Raw genomic sequence first — 23,812 nt, forward strand, 5'->3', positions numbered from 1 at the left:
GTTAACAGACACTTAAGGCTGTTTCTGCCTTTTGCCTATTGTGAATCATGCTATTATGGATATTGGTATACAAGTATGTGTATGAATTCCTGCTTTCAGTTCTTTGGTTTTATATCCAGGAGTGGAACTAATGGATGATATGGTAATTCAATGTTTACCTTTTTAAGGAATTGTCAAACTATTTCCCATAATGGCTGTGCCATTTTACATTCCCACCACCAATGTATGAAGGTTCCAATTTCTCCACATCCTCAACACTTGCTTCCCCGCCCCCCCCCCTTTTGATAACAGCCATCCTGTAAAGAATGGAGTGGTATCTATCTGTAGCTTTGTTTTACATTTCCCTAATGATTAATGATGTTAAACATTTTTTGTCATCTGTTAATGATGTTAAACATTTTATGGACATCTGTATGACTTCTTTGTAGATAGATCTATTCAAATCCTTTGTCCGTTTCTGAATTATTATGGAACTTAAATATTCTATGTTAGACTCTCATCAGATATATGATTTATGAATATTTTCTCATTCTGTTGGTTTGTCATATTTTCAATTTCCAAGAAGCTTTCTGTTTTGTGAATGCTCAGTTTTATGGCCTCCTGTTCTTACTTTATGGATGCAATAGCTTATCATCTCTCTGAAGGTCTAATCTTAGTTCACTAGTTTTTGGTTTTTTAAACCATTTTTCTCAGTCTGCCTTTACTTTGTTGTTGTGTTATTTATCTTACATCTTACAGGTTTTCCTTAATATTTGATCCTATTTAAGTCAATACTTGCCACTTAAAAGCAAAATGCTATATTAAAAAAAAAAAGCTGACTTGAAGCTCTCAATTTACATTTTTTCCCTCATTGCTTGATCTACTTCTCAAGAGAAAAATTTCCCGTTTTAGAACTGTAAGCCTGACTGCCACAGGCTAGGAGCTAAAAAGTTCGGGATCCCTGGGTGGCGCAGTGGTTTGGCGCCTGCCTTTGGCCCAAGGCGCGATCCTGGAGACCCGGGATCATATCCCACGTTGGGCTCCTGGTGCATGGAGCCTGCTTCTCCCTCTGCATGTGTCTCTGCCTCTCTCTCTCTCTCTCTCTCTCTCTCTGTGTGTGTGTGTGTGTGTGTGTGTGTGTGACTATCATAAATAAATAAAAATTTAAAAAAAAAAATAAAAAGTCCAAAGGGCCAGAGGTCTCACTACTAATATAAACCCTCTCATAATCTCGCTCTTCAGAATTGTACCTCTAGCCTTTCAGACTGCTGCTGTCCCTCCGTCTAGATAATTCGGGGTGAACAATCACAGGAAGGGTTCGGAAAGTGAGATGAGGTTCAACTCCTTTAAATTTAGACTTTCAACTGTTTTGAGCACCTCTATTTGCAGGAGTACTTGGTGCTCTAATCTCTGCACCACTCTAGATAGGCACGAGCCTATGTAAAGTCTTCTTCAGACGCTGGTAGGGAAGCCAGTGTCAGCAATTTACCCAAATTCTCATTGCCACCATCTCCTTTTCCATTGCTTCCCTTCTTTTTTGAGAGAAGGGAATGCTTTACATTTATGTCTTTTGTTTTGCTTTAAAATCCCCTTTCCATCATTTTAGAGGGGTTTTGGGATGCACTAGCAGCAGGCACCTGTACAATCTGCCTGCCACATTAAAGTAAAAGGCCTCCAAGTTCTCTTACCTTTGCTTACCTACCCTAGGATTAGTTCTAGTGTTTAATACAAAACAAGATGTGTGAGATCTTCTAGTTCATCTCAATTTCCATCATTATTAAGAAACCTCCTCTCATGGCTTAAAGACACAGATGGTTGACTAACATAGATATCCGCCATCCTACTTTCTGGAGGTTTGGTGTCTTTTCATTTTTTTTTATTTTAAAATTTAATATTTATTTATTTTGGTTTGGTGTCTTTTTAATATTCATTAAGTGACCTGACATAGGATGATGTGAAGCAGATGACAGTTCTCTTATGGCTAGAAATAACTAGTTAGAATAAGTCTCTGGGTCCCCCTTCCTCCTCAGTCCTTCAAGTGCTGACTTCACATTGTATGGCAAAGCACGAATACTTACCTACTTCCAGTCCCAGTGCTAGGAAATATAGTCCCTGAGTTGGTGGTAAAAAAAGAAGTGTTAATAGGGTTATTCTTGGCAGCCTTAGAAAGCAGTTCTGTGCAGCAGGGTTCCTTTTCCTCCTGTCAGCAAAGGCCTGCAGCCTCCTGAGATAGGCACAGCAATGGGAAAGGAATGAAAATTTCCTACTGTCTTTTTCTTTATGTGGCTCTGCTTTTCTACCATATGCTTTTTTCACATATTTAAGTCACCAGAAGTATTTCCTGGTAACAAAGGATCAAACAAGGGCTGAGACCAACAGTTTTAAAAATGTCAGTTCCAAGGTTGTGTAATGGGTTCATGTATCATTGCTAATCCACCAAGAAGCAAGATAGCAGTTACTGTTAATAAGTTCCTGCTCCTCCATTAGAGCTAAAGCCGTATAGCAGAGATTCCCACAACTAAGTGTGCATCAGAACCATCTACTACAGGACTTGTTGAAACATAGACTGTTGGGTCCCATCCTCAGAGTTTCTGAATTGATAGGTCTGCAGTGGGATCAGAGAATTTGCATTTCTTTTCTTTTAGAAGGCTCCACACCCAAAGTAGGGCTAGAACTCACAGCCCTAAGATCAAGACCTGAGCTAAGATCAAGAGTCAGATGTTTAACAGAGAGAGCCATCCAGGCACCCTGAAAATGTGCATTTCTCACCAGTTCTCAAGTGATGCTGATGCTGCTTGCCTAGAGGCCACATTTTGAGAACATCCTTATAAGTAATTCAAGAAGCAGCTGTCACTAATTTTGTATTGCCAGGAAAAGTGTCAATAAGACTGCAAAAACCCCAATAATCCAAAATTTTGTATACAAAATTTTGTCAGTAGAAACAACATGGATTGTTTCAAATGTCATACCCATTACCGCACTGGCATTTTCTGTTTCCTCTTTCATTTATTTCCATCCCAATTTTTATTGTTTCCTCTACTTCAGGTGTGATTGGCTTTTTTCTCTAACTTCTTGAGGTGGAAACACAGACTTATTTTAGATCTTTACTCCTTTCAGTATATGTGTTTAAAGCTAGAAGTTTCTTTCTATGAACTGCTTTAGATATAGCCATAAGTTTTAATACATTGTGTTTTTGTTTGAATTCAGTTCAAGATTTTTCTAACTGTCCTTGATATTTTCTTTGATTCATGGGTTAGTCAGAAGTTAACCGCTTCCTTTCCAAATATTTGGGGATTTTCCAGATTTCTGTTGCTGATTTCCAGTCTAAATCCCATTGTGTTCAGAGAGTAAACCTTGGTAGGATTTCAATCCTTTTAAATATTCTGAAACTTGTTTCATGACCTAGTATATGGTCCATCCTAGATAATGCTGCAGGTATGCTTGACAAGAACGTGTATTACTTGGTGCAGTGTTTCACTGCATGTCAAGCTGGTTGATAGTCCATGCCTTAGCTCAAAGCTGCTATAATAAATCCACCACAGGAAAGTAGCTTAAACATTCACTTCTCACAGTTCTAGAGGGTGAGAAGACCAAGACCAAGGTGCCAGCAGATCTGGTGTCTGGTGAGAGCCCACTTTCTGATTCACATACAGTAACAATCCCCCTTGTGGTGGCTCCACCCCTATGACCACATGCAAACCTAATCACATCCTCTAAAGGCCCCACCTCCAAATACCATCACACTGGAGATGAGGTTACAACATATTAATTCTGGGGGGACATAAACTTTCAGTCCTTAGCAATGCTATTCAAGTCTTTTGTACTTTTTTGCTAGTTGGTTTATCAACTGGTGAGAAGAGAGCACAGATTTTTGGTCTATCAATTGCTGAGAAAGGAGTACTGAGACTATATTAAATTATTTGTTTCTTTAAAAAATTATTTATTTATTTATTTATTTGAGACAGAGAGAGAGAGAGAGAGAAGCAGAGACACAGGCAGAGGGAGAAGCAGGCTCCCTGCAAGGAGCCCAATGTGGGACCCAATCCTGGATCCCGGAATCACACTCTGAGCCGAAGGCAGATGCCCAACCACTGAGCCACCCAGGCGTCCCAGGTTATTTCTCTTTTTTAATTCTGTCAGTTTCTGCTTCATGTATTTGGAGGCTCCACTGTTAGGTATATATACATTCGTAAATATTATGTTTCAACGTCTTGACATTTTTAATGTTATGAGATACCCCTCTTTGTCTCTAGTAACAGTTCTTCTCTTAAAATCTATTTGATATTGATACAGCTATTCCAACTCACTACAGTTAGTATTTGCAGGTTATATCTTTCTCCCTCTTTTTCCTTTCAATTTATTTTTGTTTTGGAATCTAAAACAAGTCTCTTCAGCACAGAGTGAGATATTACTTTTAAAATTTGGTCGGCGATTTGGTTAGTCTATTTGCAATATGTAACAGTTATTAATATGACTGAATTAATGTCTGCCATTTACTATTTGTTTTTTATATCTCTTATGTTTTTTGTTCTTTTTCTTCTTTACTGCCTTCTTTTGTGTTAAGCAAGTATTTCTGGTGTACCACTTTAATTTCTGTGTTGGATTTTTATCGCTTTTTTAGTGGCATTACAATACACATCTTTAACTTATCACCATCTACTTTAGGTTGATACTGACTTGATTTTGTTAAATGGTACAGCTTTGCTCCAAAATAGCTCTATTCCTTTGTGCTACTACTTTCACATCTTTAAACGATGATGTTGTAACTATTTGTTTAAAAAATGTAATTTTTTCTAAGAAATCAGGAGAAGAAAAGTGAAAAAAATACAGTCTTATATTTACCATTTTCACTACCCTTCAGTCATTCCTGTAGATTCAAGCTAACCATCTGGTGGTGTTTTCTTTTGGCCTAAAGCTCTTCCTTCAGTGTTTTTTTATAGGAAAGTTCTGCCAGCAGTGAATTCTGTTTTTGTTTATCTAAGAATGTCTTATTTCAGCTTCATTTTTGAAGGACAGTTTCACTGGATACACTGGTTCAGTTTTTATCCTTTTCAGCACTTTGAATATCATGTCACTGCTTTCTGGCCTCCATTATTTTTTATGAGCCATTATCATATTATTTTCTTGAACAACTTACACAAGTTGTTTTGTTGCTTTCAAGATTTTCTCTTTCAGATGATGTATCTAGAAATGGTTCTCCTTGTGTTTTCCTGGCATTCTTAGAGCTGTAAGTTAATGTTTTCTATCAAATGTGAAGTTTTCAGCCATTATGTCTCTAAGTATTTTTCTCCCCCTTCCTTTTTCTTCTGTTCTCTGAGACTCCCAATATAAGTATACTAGGACGCATGGAATGAGGGTTCGCTCCCAAGTCTGCTTAGTCAAGGGTCAGCCAATGATATAGGTGAAGATTGTCTTCCAACACCTCAAACTCATAAGGACTCACCTTCTGCTGACTGATGTGCATGTGGCTTGGTGGATACATTCAAAGTTGTAACCAACTTTCAAGTATTGCTTGTATTTTGCTTTTCATGAGGTTCTCCCATTTCCCTTGCAGAGGCATAGTTTTTCAGCCAGCCAAGAATGTGTGAGAGTTATCTCAGATCTTCTATGGCTACTTTCCAGGATATTCCTCAACCTCAATGTAATTTTGGTTAGCAAAGCTGCAGGTTTACCCCATTCATCTCTGCATTGACCACTTTTAGCTGGCAAAGACACTCTCATTCCATACACTCTCACCATCCTAAATGAGTACATCCTCTATGGCAGCAAAGTTGCCAGGATCTGTGCACCTAGCCTTATGCTGATAAATTACTGTCACCAACCAGGTTCCCTTCTCTTCTCTGCATATGCCATTGCATATGATAATTTGCTTCAAATCAACTTTGTTTTCTTGTCTCTGGAAAAAAAGCCCTAAGCAGATGTGATGCTAAAGACTAATATAACTCTTGGAAAATCACATATCCTAGATAGCCATCTTTATAAGAACTCAAACTTTATAAGAAATACACCTGAAATTAACGTAACATTGTGTGTCAACTATGCTAAAAAAAAAAAAGCTGTCTCATGAAAAGAATGATAATGATAATAACTTTATAAGAAATGACCACATTTCTTTTCTTCTCAGTAAAATAATGCTTTTAATTATTTTGAGTAACCTATTTTACCAAGTTTAATAGAAATCATTTCTTTTTCTTTCTCTCTCTTTTTTTATTTTAAGAAAGAGTGAGGGAGGGAGAGAGTGAGAACAAGGAGCGAAAGGGGCAGAGGTGGGAGGGAGAATTTCAAGCAGACTCTCCACTGAACCTTATATGGGGCTCAATCCTATGACCCTGAGATCATGACCTGAGCTAAGATCAAGAGTTGGACACTTAAACAACTGAGCCATCCAGGTGCCTCTAAATCATTTTTCTTAAACAGAAGCTGTTTGTTGGATTTAAAGAAAGTTCACTTTATAGTTTTTAAACATAACGACTAGTATTCAACTTCCTTCCTCTCAGCCATTTAAGGATTCAGCAGCCTGGTTCCTGACACACCTCTTTACAAGAGACCTTGTAACATCTTCTGAAATCATGTGTACAGGTAATAAAATCAAAGTTTCTTCTTTTCTGAAGAAATGTGATTTTTTTAAAGTCATTTTAAAAGTCATATCTGCTGATATGTCATATCATCTGCTGATAAAGTCATTTAAAAGTCATATCTGCTGATAAAGTCATATCTGCTTCCTGATGACCTGATTTAGGTAGTAACAGCATGGAAGCTATTTAAAGATTTACAGGAGTTGAGGAAGTCTCAGGCCACTGCTGAGAGCAGCATTGTTTAAAAAGCTATTAAGTGTACTTGAACACAGGTGGTTTTGGGCCTGGCTTAAGCTGGTCCATGTCAGGTAAACTTTACTTACAAAAGAACAGTGGAAATGACCAAAATTCCCTGCCTGCATCCTTTTTTTTTTTTTTTTTTTTTTTGCAAGCCCATTTGGGGGCAAAATAGAAAACAAAAAACATAAAGTAACGTGTACATGTGTGTATGTGTATGTTTTGAATGGAGGACACTGATTATACCATGTTCATTTAGGTGGGAAAATAAAATTCAGGACATGTTTCATAAACTTTTGTTCTAGGTAATTATTATTCTAGATCTGAAAAGTAAAAAGAAGTTCTTTATAAGAAATGGTTTTGCCCTATGTTGGATCAAAACACCCAGGCCTGTCAGACACAAATGGACTATGAGGAGGAAGCTCTATTTGTGTCTCACCATGGTCTGTCTCAGCCACATATATATGTGGGCGCATAGGCTCAGGCAGTGCAGGTGCAGCCGTGGGTGAGTGAGGCCCTCTCTCCAGCACAGTGGCTTCCAGGAATTAAAGACACATCTTTGAGTACCTTCAAATGCCAATGGGAAATCTAAATCTGGCACTGGCTCCTCTTCAAGGAGCACCGCTGGAAAACTATAAGGAAAAATACTTACAATGAAAGACATACCTCTACAAAATGGCTTCAAAATATGAAAAAACAAACCAAAAACCAGGCAACCACATCTCCCAAGATATACAGGAACAGTCCAACTCTATTTTGTAAAAAAGCAAGCAAGCAGCAAGCAAGCAAACAAACCAGTACGTGAAAGAAAACCCGTTAATCTGGAAGCATTCCACAGAGAAACATTAAGTCCTTCAAGTCTGTATGAGCTATCCCAGGCAAAGTCATGGGTGTTGTTAAATTTGCTGCATTCTACTTCCCTAAAATGTGACACTATAATATTGTTCAGGTGTTACTATTTTTGGCCCACCAAAGTAGTCCAGGACCCAGATGTTGGTTAATTCAACTTGGCAGAGAACCAATTACGGCTGGAAGGTCAGGTTTTCATCTCAGGGTGCTGGATGAACAGTGATTGCTTGGCAAAATCCATTTTCGTTTCATCCATCTTGTTAACAGTTCCTGACAGTATCATGGGAGCAGAGAGGGAACTTTAGGGATCAAATACGTGCTTCCTGCAGAAGTTAGGTCTATGCCAAAGACATGGTCAGCATAGCATGTGGATTCTCCTGCAGGCTGCCCACCAATTGCTGCAGTGGGCTCAGGTAGTAGTTGGGCATGCCACTACCCATGCCTGGCCCATCACTGAGCAAGAAGATACTGATGAAGGCCTAGTGGTGTACAGCCTCCTCTGTAGCCACTGCCCCCCCGTCACAGATATGTCATGAAGTGGGCCACATGCTCTGTGTCCTTGTGGAAGTGGTATATCGAGGCGGTGTCCCAGTCCCTGTGATTCTGGCCTCCCCAGCCCTGCACCAGTGCCACCAGCAGCACCACTGGTGCCAGTGCTAGCAGACTGGCCATGGTGATGACTCCAGCAAGGGTTGAGAAATGATATTTCTAATAAAAGTTCCCACTGTCAAAATTTCTAAATTCTGGCAAGTGACTCAAAATAAAATTTTTGCGTTGATACAATGAAAATAAAAATTTCCTCCTAGCATTGTGGTTCAACCAAAACATCTAATCTGGCCGAGCCCATAGGATGAAAGCCATTCTGTTACACAACAGGACAGAACCTTGATGTACTCACTGCTGAGAAACTCCAGAAAGGCCCTGCAGCTTTTATCTGCCAACAGTATTATGACCTGGTGAGCTCCAACATTTGTGAGTTAACTGATTGTCCCTGATATACTAGCGTAATGGCTGTGCTACTCAGCACTTCCAATTTTTAACAGTGTGATGACCAAAATGATGATGATAAAAGCATTTCTATCTCAACATGTCCATTCTGAAAGAGTCAACATTTACACAGACAGGATCCGTCCCTACAGCTAGCTAGGAGAGGCACAACTAGAACAGAATGTAATTATTTCTTCATATTTAATAAAATGAAAAGAAACCAACCTCTTTTCTCTTCTTCTCGTTTTAGTTTATCTTCTTCTAGTTCTTTTGGCAATTTTTCCTTTTTCTCTTTCTCCACATCATTATGCAAATGCTTTGTGGTGTAGCTGAGTGCTGGTGAAAGCAGGATCTCTCCATTTTTGCAGAGTTCATCACGAATTTTAATAAAAAACTGCTGTAGTTCTACTGCGTCCTCATAGATTTCAGAGTCCGTCCTATAATGGAATTAAGAGCATCCACTGATACACAAGCCACTTCTTTCACACAATTCAGTTACATGTTAAACTCTACCCAATGCTTCTGTAACATGTTAACTGATATAATGGTACTTCTGTATAGTAGGGTATCTCCTTGAAAGTTTTAGAACAGAATCTGAAGTGCCGTTTTACCTCGATGAGCCTCATGCCTACAGTTTTCTCTTCCTTAAGGCTCGTCCCCTGTGCCTCTCTCTCTGTGTCTCTCATGAATAAATAAACTCTTAAAAAAAAAAAAAGAATTTAGACTGGAAGAAATTTTTCTTATTATCTCTAATCCACTGTGCTCTGAGGATGGTTTATTTATTGATTTTAAAGACTTTATTTATTCATGAGAGACACAGAGAGAGAGAGAGAGGGGTAGAGACACAGGCAGAGGAAGAAGCAGGCTCCATGCAGGGAGCCTGACATGGGACTCAATCCTGGGTCTCCAGGATCACACCCTGGGCCGAAGGCAGCGCTAAACCACTGAGCCACCCAGGCTGCCCCCTGAGGATGGTTTAAACATAATTCTATCACTAGGAATACGGGGGTCTGAAAAATGATTCACAGAAGTAACCACAGACAAAGTCTTAGCAGCAGTTATGGACACATTCTAGTCAAAGGAGGGTGCCAGGCGTAGTAGCAAGCCCAGTTAGCCACCTGCTAATATCTTTCACTAGAGCATCAAATTTTAGTGAAGCCTCCAGAATGCTTCTCCCCATCAGCAAAGGTGAACTGGCAAACAATCTAAAAACACTGCTAATAATAACCTAAATGAATGTTTCTGGAATGGTTTTAAAAATCTTTTCAGGTTACAGAAATGCTAATACTTGTAGGAATGCAATAAAAATAAAACTGGTCAAGGGAAGAAACTATGATATTATTTTGATGCCTGTTTTCTGAACAGAGATGTCTGAAGAGTATTCACTTGGGATTAAAAGTCATTTTATAATAGCTTACAATTTTAAGTATAAAATTAAAAGTGAAAACGAACTTCTGGTAATCCCTGTTACATGAAAGGTCAGATTCATAATTCCACCAAGTCATGTTGTTTAATAATGGAAATTCTGCACACAGCCATTAATATCTGACTTATCTTTCCTGTTTTATTTGAATAAAGTAATATTAAGAATTTATTAATCTAAGAGGCTCAATGTTGCCTGCATGCACAAGAACAAGAACTCAAGTCAACAAGGAAAAAGATAATAACTCTCATTCCCCTTATCGCTGGTAGAGAATGAAATAATTAAGAGTGGAGGAAGCTCTTAGTGCTTTCCTTGTCCTCGTCTTCCCAAAGGTTCCCCTCCTCTAAGGCAGTCAGAGAACTAAATGCAGGAACGCTGCCAGCATATGAGGAAAGCCAGTGGCTTACTGCTTACGTCAGTGCTATTTGTTACTGAATACTACTGGACAAATCACTGTCACCTGAATGAATTTTTCTGTCTCACTTTTCAGACCCCTCCTATTTCAGGGTGTGAAGTCCTTGGTGATGTTGAGTGGCAGCAGTGAGTGGGTCAGGGTGAGTGTAAAGAAGCATGAACACTGCTGGAGATCTACATAGAAACCTAGTGCTTATGGACTTCATTAAATTCATGAACTTAGGAATGCCTGGGTGGCTCAGCAGTTTAGCGCCTGCCTTCAGCCCAGGGCATGATCCTGGAGTCCTGGATCGAGTCCTACATTGGGCTCCCTGTGTGGAGTCTGCTTCTCCCTCTGCCTATGTCTCTGCCTCTCTCTGTCTCTCATGAATAAATAAATAAAATCTTAAAAAAAATTAAATTCATGAACTTAGTATTTTTGAGGTGTCTATTTTCATTACTGACAAAATAGATAAAATGATGGTTTATCATTCACTAAACTGATGCATCTCCACCTCAGCAGCATGCTTATGCTTAAGTACTTTAAGGTCATAACGTGACCATCACATGACAAAGATAAAAAATGGCTTCCCTTAGTTTTACAAAGCTCTGGGCAAAAGAGTGAAACTCATCACTGCCTCATAAAGAAATGCACCCTAGACTCTACCTTCTAAGCCTCAAAAGTAAATACCAATCACATCAACAATGGGAGAATGAAAAGAACTCATTTCCTACAGATACAAATCTGCTTATTTCTTAAAATAGACATAATCTATGTAAAACAAACGAAGCTGCTAATGATCTAATAGACAAATGCACTTTTGGGAGACTCACAGAACTAACCCCAAGATGTAATGGGGGCAGGGCAGGGATGGAGGAGAGGAGTGACTTTAGATTTAAGGACTATTTAGGAAAACAGAGAACAAATATGAAGTCTAAGCTCCAGGAAAGCAGGATTTGTCTGTCTTGTCCACTGGTGTATCCCAAGTACCTAGAACATGTTTATAACTGGTAGCCACTCAATTAATACTTGTTGAATAAATGGAAATAATGAATGCAAATTTTGACAGCAAGATGTCTCATCTTTCTCTTCCTTTCTATTCCCAATATTGAACATGAAAGACCATTTCCTATATGCGCCTCTCAACCTGACCTCAACACCACCCATCTCTTGAACACACCACATTCAATTCTTAACCCCTGCATGCACTCAAACCACTTGCCTTATACATCTCACCCATTCTCCCATTCTTCCCTGATGCCTCAGGTCTTTTCAGAACTCTAGCACAGGGTTCCTACTCTACCATATTTATTACATATCAATTTGTTATATGTTGTCTCATGCCTACAATTACTTTTTCCTAAGCATAGATCCTATCCCAACTGTTGGACTTCAAGCTCTTAAAGCACAAGAGCACAAGCCTTATCATTCATGGCTGGGCTCCGTGACTAGTGTCCCGGTGACTGGCTTTGCAGTGGGGAACAAGATGTGTGACTTAGGCAACTTACTAGTTGTGTGACTTTAGGCAATTTACTTCTGTCTGTGCACTTCAAATGCAAAGTGGGAAGATTATTTCCTGTAATGGCTATTATAAGGGCTAGAGATTATCTAGATAAAGTGTTCAGCATGGTGCTATACAAAGAACAAATGCTTAATAGGAGCAGTAAATGTTACCACTAATTTTTCTTTCAAGATCCAGAGTAAATGTAGGCTTCACCAGATTCCCTAGCTGGAATTACTCTACACTCACTGCCTAAAAGTCTCCTTTCAGCAAGGTAGACTATAAGCTCCAGGAAGGAAGGGTCTGTATCTTTAACTTTATATTCTTCCAAGTGACTCTAAAAGCACACAGAAGACACACTCTAACTGCTGAACTGAAATTATTTTGATGTCAATTATACCATTCTTCTGTGGCAAAGATATAATGCAGATTAAAATTAAAAGGGAATTCAAGTTTGATGGAAATATAAATTTGATTGCTTTTTAGTACATTAAATATCTGCAAAAGGAACTTAAAATTGAGAAATCTGAGATAAAAAAAAGGAGCCTTTTTAGGAACTGGAAATGGTGATCAAATTTAAATTGGCTAACCTTAGATTAGTAACTCAGAGCTATTTTAATTTATTCAAAGCATGCTTGGATTGAACTAAAAAAAAAATCACATTACTATTTCTAATTATAAGCATTCTATCCTTAAAACAAAGCATCTGTGAAAGATATTTTAAGAGTTTATGCTTTTCAACAAATCTTCAACTTTGTCTTCTTTCCTTTTTACTGGTCCTGATCTAGATGATTCAGTAGCGTGCCTTCTCTCTCCCACAGCCTATACTTGCTCTCTAAAAGTTGTGGAAAATTAGACTTCAAAACAGCACCCCACCAACTGTAATTATATACCTTAGCTGAAATACTGAAATAGTGTAGCAAAGCAGAATTTTCTTCTATTTCGCATTAATTACCACATCTTCTCAAAAAGAAACAGCTTTGAAACCTACCGATTCATCCTTCTTGCCCTTTCCAAGACTTCAAACATATGCTCTTGAAATAAATCAAGCCGCCGGTAACGATTATTTTCAACATTCTTTCTAATTATGTCGAAAGTAAGAGGAGGTTTGTTTGGGAAGTTGGGATCCACAGCAGGAATTTCTGCTAAAGAATCACTGTAGCATCTTCCTTCATCATCCTGATGACTCATGACTGACACAAAAAGATTGTGGATGAGCTCTTGAATCAGCAAAGTCACATTTGGGACATGAGAGTCCTCATCTCCCTCCAGGTCTCTCCTAGTTTCAAGGAGGACTTTGTGCAGAACAAGGGCATCTTTGTAGATCAAAGACTCAGGCTCATTGTATGTACAGGCATTGTTAAACATCATGACAAAGTCCTCAACCATGGAGTCTATATCTTGGTATTTGTTGGCCATCATGTGACTTCGAATTTTTTCCATGTCCATGGGCTTTTTAATGGTCAGATAATAGTCAGGCAGTTCAGATCTAGAGGGAAGCCTCAAAAATATAGCACTGAGGCGGCGACCCCTCTTATCAGTATAGTTCTTTACAGCTTCATAGACTTCATTTAGTTTCTGCTGCATTGGAGTCATGTATTTTGATTTTTTAGGAGAAATTCCACTCTTCCTACCTAAAGAAAGAAACTTGCTGTTAAATGTATAAAATGAAATAAATGAACCCAAATTGTATATAGTTGATAAAGCATAATCAAAAGACAGGCAGTACTCTAAGTGATTTGTAAAACACAGTTCAACTAGTCAGTTACACTTTTTTTTTTTTTAAAAAGATTTATTTATTTATTTATGATAGACATAGAGAGAGACAGAGAGGCAGAGACACAGGAGAAGGGAGAAACAGACTCCATGCCGGGAGCCTGACGTGGGACTTGATCCCGGGACTCCAGGATCGCGCCCCGGGCTAAAGGCAGGCGCTAAACTGCTGAGCCACCCAGGAATCCCCAACACAGTCCAACTAGCATTATCTCTAGTGAAGTATATTCTATGGACAAAGAAACTGGAAACAAATTTAAACTGTTTTTAATAATCATTTTTACTGATAGAGTAATAAGTACTATCAAGTCGAAATAGTTGTAAGGTAGAATAAAGCAAACGAATAGCTATATAACATTCTAATTCTATCACCTGTAGCACCCTTGAGAATGATTTTTTTTTAAAGATTTCATTTCTTAAAAAAAAAAAAAAATTTCATTTCTTTATTTGAGAGAGCAAGAGAGAGAGCACTAGCAGGGGAGAGGCAGATGGAGAAAGAGAAGCAGACTCCCTGCTGAGCAGGGAGCCCAACTCAGGGGTTAATCATAGGACCCTGAGAGCATGGCCTGAGTTGCAGGCAGACACTTAACCAACCAAGCCACCCAGGCATCTTGAGGACAGATTTTTATCACAGAAGAAAGAGATACAGATGTTAAAACAAAGAACACTGAATAAAAATCCTGTAGCCATAAATCTCAGTTAAGAGCATCAATATAAACTTACAATGTATTTTATCTTTAGGTATAAAACAAACACATACAAAATTTCCTAGTCCTATTCACTGAAAATCCTAGAAACAAAGACCAATGCAGTAGCAGTATAACCCCACGTAGTCTGACTATATTGACTATAATTCTGAAATATGGATTTCAAATATTAACACCAGTAGCTCCTTAGCAAATGGCTGACTTGCAATTGGCACAAGATGAGCCTTGTGTATCTTAAAACACAAGACAGTAAAGAATCTAAACACTTTTTTACTGTGGTCATGTCAGTAGAACACAGCGGCCAGCCTGGGATAATAGGGGCATCAATAAGGACAACTGCAATGAGTTAAAACTTAGCAATGCGTCCGAATTTAGTATATATATATAAATGATATATAAAATGATAAATAAATAAAAAAAATAAAATAAAATAAAATAAATGATATATAAAAAAAATTATATAAAAATGAACAGACGAACTGGATAAATGTTGGAGGACACTAGTAAACCATTGCATTATTTGGAAAACTGGTAAACAAAGCTGAAAGGGAATTTACTGTTTATGGTTTCAAAAAATCCAAAACAAAACAAGACAAACAAGCAAAAAATTGCACCACTGGTTAACCAAATATTGGATGAGGCAGTTTCTCTATACAGAAGTATTCCAGTTGGTAATTGAGCAAGGAATGATAAAATCAGACTATTGCTATTTTATACCTCTTTAATGAATTAATGTAGTCAGCATCAACATCTGTTAACATGTGGAAGAAATGACAGCTGTTACAGGGCCACCCAATGGAAGACCATTCACCACCTCTGAAGGTGGGTTTTTGTGCCAAAAGGAGGGAATGAGGATCAAAACTAACTTAAATCTGATCAAGCCTCTTTGCTTCAACCACCAATTTAGAGGAAATACAAAGGACATGAGAACATGTAAACTACAGCAAAGGGATGCAATTAGCAAAGCCCAGACTGTGGGAAGCTACAGTATAGCCCCAATTTCTTCAACAAATAGACTGCAAAGGAAAAAAAGAAAGATGGAAGGGGGATTTGCAGATTAAAAGAAGTATCAAGTGTGGTATGTGGACCTATGTAGATTCCACCGCAACCAGACATTGCTGCAAGGTGTGATGCAACGTTGTTAAGTGCAGAAAACCTATTATGGGGCAGCCCAGGTGGCTCAGTGGTTTGGCGCCACCTTCCGCCCGGGGTGTGATCCTGGAGCCCTGGATCGAGTCCCACTTCGGGTTCCCCGCATGGAGCCTGCTTCTCCCTCTGCCTGTGTCTCTGCCCCTCTCTCTCTGTGTCTCTCGTGAATAAATAAATCTTAAAAAAAAAACAAAAAACCTATTATGAAGCAAGCATTCCTGCCAGGCTGAAACTAAATCTAATGAAGTCTCTGGAATAAACTTCCATTTTTTAAGAAATGAGAGGAATAAAGAGAAAAGTTAGCTGATATCATAAGGAAGTGAACTGATTAATCCAGAACTTGAAACTGTGCAAGAAAGTGATCTGGTTTCTAAAGAGTCAATAGCATGAGAATTAAAAAAGGAGGGACCTGCTCTAGACTATGAACAGAGGGCATAGCTATCAAATAAAATATATAGAACTTAATTAGAAACCAACTGTACGAATACATTCATGAGAAAAGGAGTAAAATTTGAAAATTTACCAGGTATTAGATGAAAGCAAGAAACTGCTAATTTTGTTCAATGTTAATAATGATTTCATGGTTATTTAGGAAAATATCTGCAAATTTAGAGATGCACATTGAACTATATAGAAATGAAATGACATGACTGAATTTCCTTTAAAATAATTTAAAACAAAAGAGAGAGAAAAACAGATATAGGAAGTTAAGTATGACACAATCTTGAGAAACGCTGACTGGTATATACAGGGGTTTGTTATACCATTCTTCATATATATAATTTGAAACTTTTCATAATACAAAATAGAGAAATAAAAGAAAATCAATATTACACATTAAAATCTCCCTTTCCTGAACTTTAGAAAATATATATGTATGTTTACACATATTTAGTTACTATTAATTATCTATCATTTCCTAACTTAACTTATGACATTACTTCTATTGGGACACCTCGGTGCCTCAGCAGTTGAGCAGAGCAGTTGAGCATAACCTTTGGCTCAGGTTATGATCCTGGGGTCCTGGATCGAGTCCTGCATTGAATCCTGCATCGGGGTCCCTGCATGGAGCCTGCTTCTTTCTCTGCCTATGTCTCTGCCTCTCTCTGTGTATCTCTCATGAATAAATAAATAACATCTTTAAAAAAATAAGAAATTACTTCTATTTTTAAAAACTCTTTTTACATTATTTTTTTAAAAAGATTTATTTATTTTAGAGAGAAAAAGAGCATATACAAATGGGGGGAGGGGAAGAGGGAAAGAACCTGAAGCAGAGCCCAACGAAGCCTGGTCCCAGGATCCTAAGATCATGACCTGAGCTGAAACCAAGACTGGACACTCAACTGACTGAGCCACCCAGCTGCCTCTTAAATTTATTTTTTAAAGTAATCTCTATACCCAATATAGGGTTTGAACTCACAACCCAGAGTTCAAGAGTTGCAGGTTCCACCGACTGAGCCAATCAGGCACCCCCCAGAACTAATTCTATTCTTAAACGACACTGTGTCCTTAAAAAAGTAGAATAAAAGATTTACATTTCTACAAATCTTCTGCATGCTTCTATAATTCCAAGAAAGGATAACTTAATAAGAAGGAATCATCATTTAGCAATAAATCATACCCAAAACTATTGTAATACAGTTTATAGTCACTTCATATAAAAAAAGCAGGGTGTTATTTTCCCCCTTTCAGCAATTATAGTTCCAAAGAATATATGGCAATACCAATTTAATTTTCTTAGTATTTATTTTATTTACATAGTTTAAATAAGGCAGAAACTTGTTTAGCCCAATGTTATTAACTGCTTTTGTTGTCTTTTCTCTCCTCATAGTTCTAATAAAATCACCATCCACACTCAAAAGACAAGGAAATTAACTTACAGTGCTGTGGCTGAGTATCTCTAATTTCTCAAATTCTGTCTAGGATCTGCTGCTGGGATTCACTTTAAATTCCAATATTTAGCAAACAAACATACAAAAAAAAAAATCCAAATCTGCCATCACACTCTTGCAGGCATGATATGTGGAAAAAATGTCTATTCTTAATATTTAATATTTACAAAATGTCCACAGCATTTAAGAGAGTAAACAAAACCTCTCACTTTATATCTATTCCCCACATGCTTTCCACAGTTTAACTACTTAAAATACAGAGTGCTTGAGAGGAGGAAAGAAACTCCCTGCTAGCGTGTGAGTCAAATACATTCATCACTTAAGTATTATTTCAGTGAATCAGTAATCTACCCTTGACAGACTAAACTGAGTAACAAAGCATGAGGCTGCCTTACTCAGCTTGAGTTTGGGAGAAGCCACATCATCATCATCAGGCAGCGGGCCCAGCTCTTTCCTTTTATCCTTGAGTAACTTCTCCAGGATGTGCGCATCATTGTACACCTATATTTTGTAAATATATTTAAAGTTATTTTCTAAAAAAAGTTATTTCGAGGTAGAACACATAGCTATAAATTAGTTTTCAAGACACAGGTTAGCATAATTGGGAACTAAAGACATAAAGCTTGAGATGACTAGAGAGCAAAAAAATCATATCTCTATAGGATGGGACTCAGCCTCAAATGGTTTGTTGTTTAAGCTTTCCAGGTGATTCTTATGTGTAGACATACATACTAAAGTTTGAGTACTAGAGGCAGAATCACTGCAAGTTTTAACAGAAGTTCTGATACTTAATTATATATTTTCATAAATCTCTCTTCCATTGGACCCTCAAAAGGTAGCAGACCCAGCTCAATGGGAAATAAACATTAAAAAAATATATGATAGTTGAATAGCAATACCTCAAATATTATTAAATGGGATTTAGTATCCATCTGAATTCACAATCTGGCCTCTGATCTGTGAAAAGCAACAATCCCTGCTTAGGATCTCTCTTTGAAGACTGAGCCAAGGGTGATAATATGTAGCCAAGAACAAGGTTACTCACCTAATGGCCCCTACAGCTGCATCCCCCTATGATAGAGGGTTTGATCACAAGTACCCTCAGTGCCTACTTAAATTTGTAATATCAAGAAGAAAGGAAATTAATGATTTTAAAGTTATTTTATTTCTGGGAGATTTAAAGTAGAGATAAAGGAAACTTGAAAAGGTATATGAACCCTTTCCTGTTCCCTGCAGCATTAATTACCAAAAACAAGATATAGAAGCAACCTAAGTGTCCATCAATAGATAAATGGATAAAGAACACACACACACACACACACACACACAGTGTATCATTCAGCCATAAAAAAAAAAAAAATGAATGAAATCTTGCTATTTGTGACAATATGGATGGACCTAGAAGGCATTATGCTAGCTGAAATAAGTCAGACAGAGAAAGACAAATACTGTATCATCTCATGTATATGTAGATTCTGAAAAGACAAAAACAAAAACCCAAGCTCGTAGATTGGTGAGAACAGATTGGTGGTTTCCAGATGCAGAGAGTGGGGAATGGGTAAAATGGATAAAAGGGTCAAAAAGCACAAACCTGTATAGAAAATAAATTTTAAAAAATGAAAAAATACATAAATGAAAAGAAAAGAAATGTCACGAGGATGTAGTGTACAGCATGGTGACTACTATTATTAATACTGTACTGCATATTTGAAAGTTGCTAAGAGTATATCTTAAAAGTTTTCACAAGAAAAAAAAATTTGAAAAAAAAATTGTAACTATGCATAGTGACAGATGTTAACTAGATTTATTGTGATCATACTGCAATATGTACAAATATCAAATCATTGTTATACACTTGAAACCAATAATGTTCCATGTCAATTATACTTCAGTAAAAACAGTTACAAAAAATATCAAAGAAGGAAGAATGTATTGCAGCCATACTGATAAAGAACTGAAAATCAAGATGCTTCATAATAAAATCAATTATTTAAAGGTGCCTTTCTGAGAATATCCTGATTCTTATATAATCCTATGATGCAGACTATTCCTGGAGAAGTATGGTTACTCTGGGTAGTAACAATGTGCAAAGATTTTACTGTTACCGGCTTTCATCTGGGTACTATGTGCTCTGTGTACACTCCCTTGTTTAAATCCTATGATGGCCCTGACAGAAGTACTACCAGTAACTCTAGGGCACAAACAGGGACAATGAGGTTCAGAGAAGGCGAGTCTCTCACACAGGGACTGGCAGAGCAAAGTTCAAATCTAGAATGTCACCTTATGGGTATGAACTTCTAACCTCTGCAATGGATTGCCACTTTACAATTTATAAAAGACAAAGCATTAAGCTGGTGGTCATTGAGAAGAGCAACCTAAGTGAGGCCTCTAGATCTAATCTTTCAAAATGCATTATGCTACCAGGACCCAAAAGACAATGTGCCTACCCCAGGATTCCCACACATCTTTACCTGGGAGCCCTCCTCGTTGTAATGCCTGGCATTCCGGAACATCAGCTTCATGTCTTCTATCATTCCTTCTTCCCCTGCATATTTGTCATTGCGAATGTTATGCTCAATTATTTTCAAGTCCATAGGCTCCAAAATGATTTTATAATAGTCAGGATAGTCCTTTTTGGATGGTTTAACCATAAACAGATCACAAAGTCTTCTGCCTGAACCTGGCTCACGAGCTTCAAGAACAACATTGAATAAGATTTTCATTCGCTGCTTTCTTATGTTCTTTTTACTGTTGGGAGGATGGGGGGAAAAAGGGGGAAAAATGAGAAGAGGTTCAGTTTTCTTCATACAGGGATGGGTATGAAATGAAAAAATCTTGTGGGAAGGTGGTTCATAATGATTACAATTTATTGATTACATATGCCACAAACACAGTAAACATGCTGGCAGCTATAAGCAAATATTAGGAGAATTTCCAAATAGTTAAAACATAGTGACTCTGGCAGGAGCGGCCAATGAACACCAGACAAACCTGTTTAGAATATTTATGAAATGCAATGATTAAAAAAAAAATCTCTAACACCCAAAGAAAATGAAATGCTATTATCAGCTGAAATATATTTTTTAAGAACACAGCAAAAGTGGAATAAAACTACCAATTCCCTGCTGTTACTAACATTCCTCACTTCAAAAAACCAAAACAGAACCCACATAGTGAGAATGTAACATCTCTTAAGACAACCACTTTGAATACCTGCATATCCTGGTTTCCAGAAAACAAAGGGACGCTATCTACAAGACTAGAGTCTCCACAGTGGGCACAAGTCTCTCCTGCATTAATCTTGTCTGGGTCAGTCCCAGCTCCCTCCAGCTCCGTCAGCATCATTCCAGTATCCCAACTTAGCTTAAGGAGTAAATGCTCTGTGGTTCACCTGAGCAAATTCTCATCCTTAAATGTCAGTCCCTGTCTTGTTTTCCAAATTCTCCCCATGAGATGTGATGCTAAGTAACAGATGTACATGGTGTGGAACAAAGTCAAGGGACCACAGATTTGAACCTGATTTCAAAAGGAGCCCAGAAAGACAGATAGGCTGTCTTCTAATTATTGAGGACTGGCTCAGAATGGCTAAATGACTTGCCCAAGGTGAGATGTCCAGTGAATTATTAAAAGAGATGATCTTCCAACATGATTTCTGCCCCATTATTTGTTATTTTTTTCAGGACACTGATCAATTATAGCCAGACCTGAGCCAGCAGTCCCCAGATGAACACTCAGGTAGGTAATAAAAAGAAATGATTTATAACTTAATTTTTATCCAATAAACATAACATCATATAATTACTTAGAGGTAAACATTTTTTTTATCTGTTTCCTGTCTTATAAATGGAAGGAAGTTCATTTCTGAAATAAACAATGTGGCTAAAGAGGTCTCCTAGTCCTGAGACTCACTCTCCTGCTGGGGCATGAAGACGCCAAAGACCAGATACTTTCTCTTCAAAGTACAAAATATACTTTAAAAAAAAGAAAGAAAAGAAAAGGAAAAAAAAAAAACCCAATAAATAATAATAGATGAGAAAAAATATCTATCTTTAAGTCAAGCTTTTATTTTTTATTTATTTATTTTTTTAAGTCAAGCTTTTAAAATATGTCAGACATGCCTATCTTCCAAGCATCATGGAGCAATGATAGCCTGAAAGTGGTTGGTTAGGTGGGAAAAAGGACTTCTGCTTCCTGTGTCTTCACTCAAACTGCTCAATCCCCCTCTCAGGATTACCTGAGCGGCTCCAGAATCATTTCTGCTGTTTTCTCCTCTCAGTATCTTTGTGTCTTTATGTCAAGTAAGTAATTGTTAGATGTCAGGATAAGTTTCATTCAGTGGGGACTATTTCCTCAAAGAGGCATCTGAGGGCAAAGATGTGAGGAGTCCTCCCTCAGTCCAGGACTTTAGCAAGTGGACAATGGAAGGGGAACTTGAGACAGAGCTCTCCACGTGGGCAGAGATTAGAACACAAATGACATTAACCTTCAGGAAGCCTCTAAAGAAAAATTTCAGAATCTGAATTTGTTATCACAGAAATCTATGCTTAAAGCTACAAAAGATATAGTTTCTTTAGATCTCACTTGCAGGGGGTCGCAATTCAAAATGAAGACTCAGGAATCCCATTTTGAACCTGAGTTAAAAAAGATCTCTTCAATAACCAACTCATAATGAAATTTCTCCTCACCCCAGGAAAATCTCTTCAATAACCAACTCAAAATGAAATCTCTCTTCATCCCAGGAATATCACGCAGAGCAATTCAAGACTCCTTTCTTGGTCCAGGTGAGCTCTCTTCCCTTCCTAACTCCAGTACATCACCCCCAATAATCACTGGACTTTTCTGTAGGAAGCTACAAATACTCTGAGAGTGGGTCTAGGGCAGATTTTCAAAAGGTTTTATTCAAGAGGAGGGAAAGCTTCTTTATCAAGTTTTAGAGAAAATGCCAAAAAAGCAAAAGAATGGTGAGTGGGATAACTCTGACACCAAGCAGCTTTGGATGGGACATATCCAAAATGTAAAATCTGAATTTGAGACGGCTCTAAATAAATGAAATGTACTGTTTTAGAACTCTTACTACAAATAGTATCCTTTCCTCATCTGTATTATTCACTCTTTCAGAGAGTAATGTGTAACTGGGTTCCATCCTCAAAGGCAATAAAACTTTTATTATTAGGGTTACTTATAGTTTCTCTGAAAAAACTGTTTTGTTATTTTGTCGACATCTTTCCTAATCCTTCTACTGCCTTTGACACTGAGAACTACTGGCTCACTAGTATATCTGGCTACCAGAAAAAACTTAGAAGACTATGAAATTTCTAACTCTATTAGCTTGGGTGGCTGGTGTATTTGCTTTATCCTTTCCCAATATGGATGCTGAACTTTATTATATTTGTGACTTTTTCTTTTTAGTTTTTTAAAGATTTTATTTATTTAATTCATGAGAGATACAGAGAGAGAGAGGCAAAGACGTAGGCAGAGGGAGAAGCAAGCTCCATGCAGGGAGCTCAATGTGGGACTCGATCCTGGGACTGTGGGATCATGACCTGAGCCAAAGGCAGATGCTCAACCGCTAAGCCACCCAGGGATCCCTACATCTGTGACTTTGAAAGCAACTTCAATACTTTCTGAAATGAGATAAACTCTACATTACAAAAAGACAGAAACCATATTCAGCTAATTGGTACTTTCTGTTTTACTGTTTTTATTTTTTATTGTTTTAATTTTTTGTTTACTGTTTTCTTTTTAAAAATTATTTATTTATTCATGAGAGACACAGAGAGAGAGAGAGGCAGAGACACAGGCAGAGGGAGAAGCAGGCTCCATGCAGGGTGCCTGATGTGGGACTCGATCCTGAGACTCCAGGATCACACCCTGAGCTGAGAGCAGGCACTTAGCTGCTGAGCCACCCAGGCATCCCTTGTTTACTGTTTTTAATGTCACTTTGCTTTTCAGATTCTTCTTAGAAGCCCTCTATGTATCTTACCTGTCCTCCTCTCTTAGACCACTAACTATAAGTAGAATTTGTTTACTCCACTCCATTCTGGGAAAGGTGCATGAATCTCAGACCTTATAACTGGCATACTCATATATATTTTTTTTAAGTCAGCACCTTTAAACATACTGAAGTAAAATATATGTTAAGGAAGTTAAAAACCAGGGCTGTTTATCATTGTGCACTTAAGAGGACGCCAATTCAGGTAACAGACCTTGTCATAATAAATATGCAGTTCTAGAATTTTATAGGAGATAGGCCATGAAGAGTTCTGTGTTAACAAAATCATTATATTACAGCAGTTTTCTAACAAATGAAAATGTCTTGAGAAATGGGTGCTTTTTCTAATTTGCA

At 37.8% G+C, this 23,812-nt stretch overlaps 1 protein-coding gene and 1 pseudogene across 34 annotated transcripts in view; both read right to left on the reverse strand.

Moving 5' to 3' along the window:
- Positions 1-23,812, reverse strand: part of PBRM1 (polybromo 1) — a 119,866-nt gene that overhangs the window by 42,417 nt on the left and 53,637 nt on the right. For all 34 annotated transcript variants that reach the window (XM_041763818.1, XM_041763803.1, XM_041763819.1 and 31 more), the window contains 4 exons: positions 19,938-20,214; positions 17,862-17,967; positions 12,937-13,579; positions 8,853-9,064 (listed from right to left, as the gene is read on the reverse strand). In XM_041763818.1, coding sequence (XP_041619752.1) covers positions 8,853-9,064; positions 12,937-13,579; positions 17,862-17,967; positions 19,938-20,214 — 1,238 coding nt within the window. The remainder of the gene's footprint in view (positions 1-8,852; positions 9,065-12,936; positions 13,580-17,861; positions 17,968-19,937; positions 20,215-23,812) is intronic.
- On the reverse strand, positions 7,437-8,829 carry LOC121495819 (annotated as a pseudogene).

Source organism: Vulpes lagopus, chromosome 7 (genome assembly GCF_018345385.1).
Source record: "Vulpes lagopus strain Blue_001 chromosome 7, ASM1834538v1, whole genome shotgun sequence".
NCBI lineage: Eukaryota > Metazoa > Chordata > Mammalia > Carnivora > Canidae > Vulpes > Vulpes lagopus.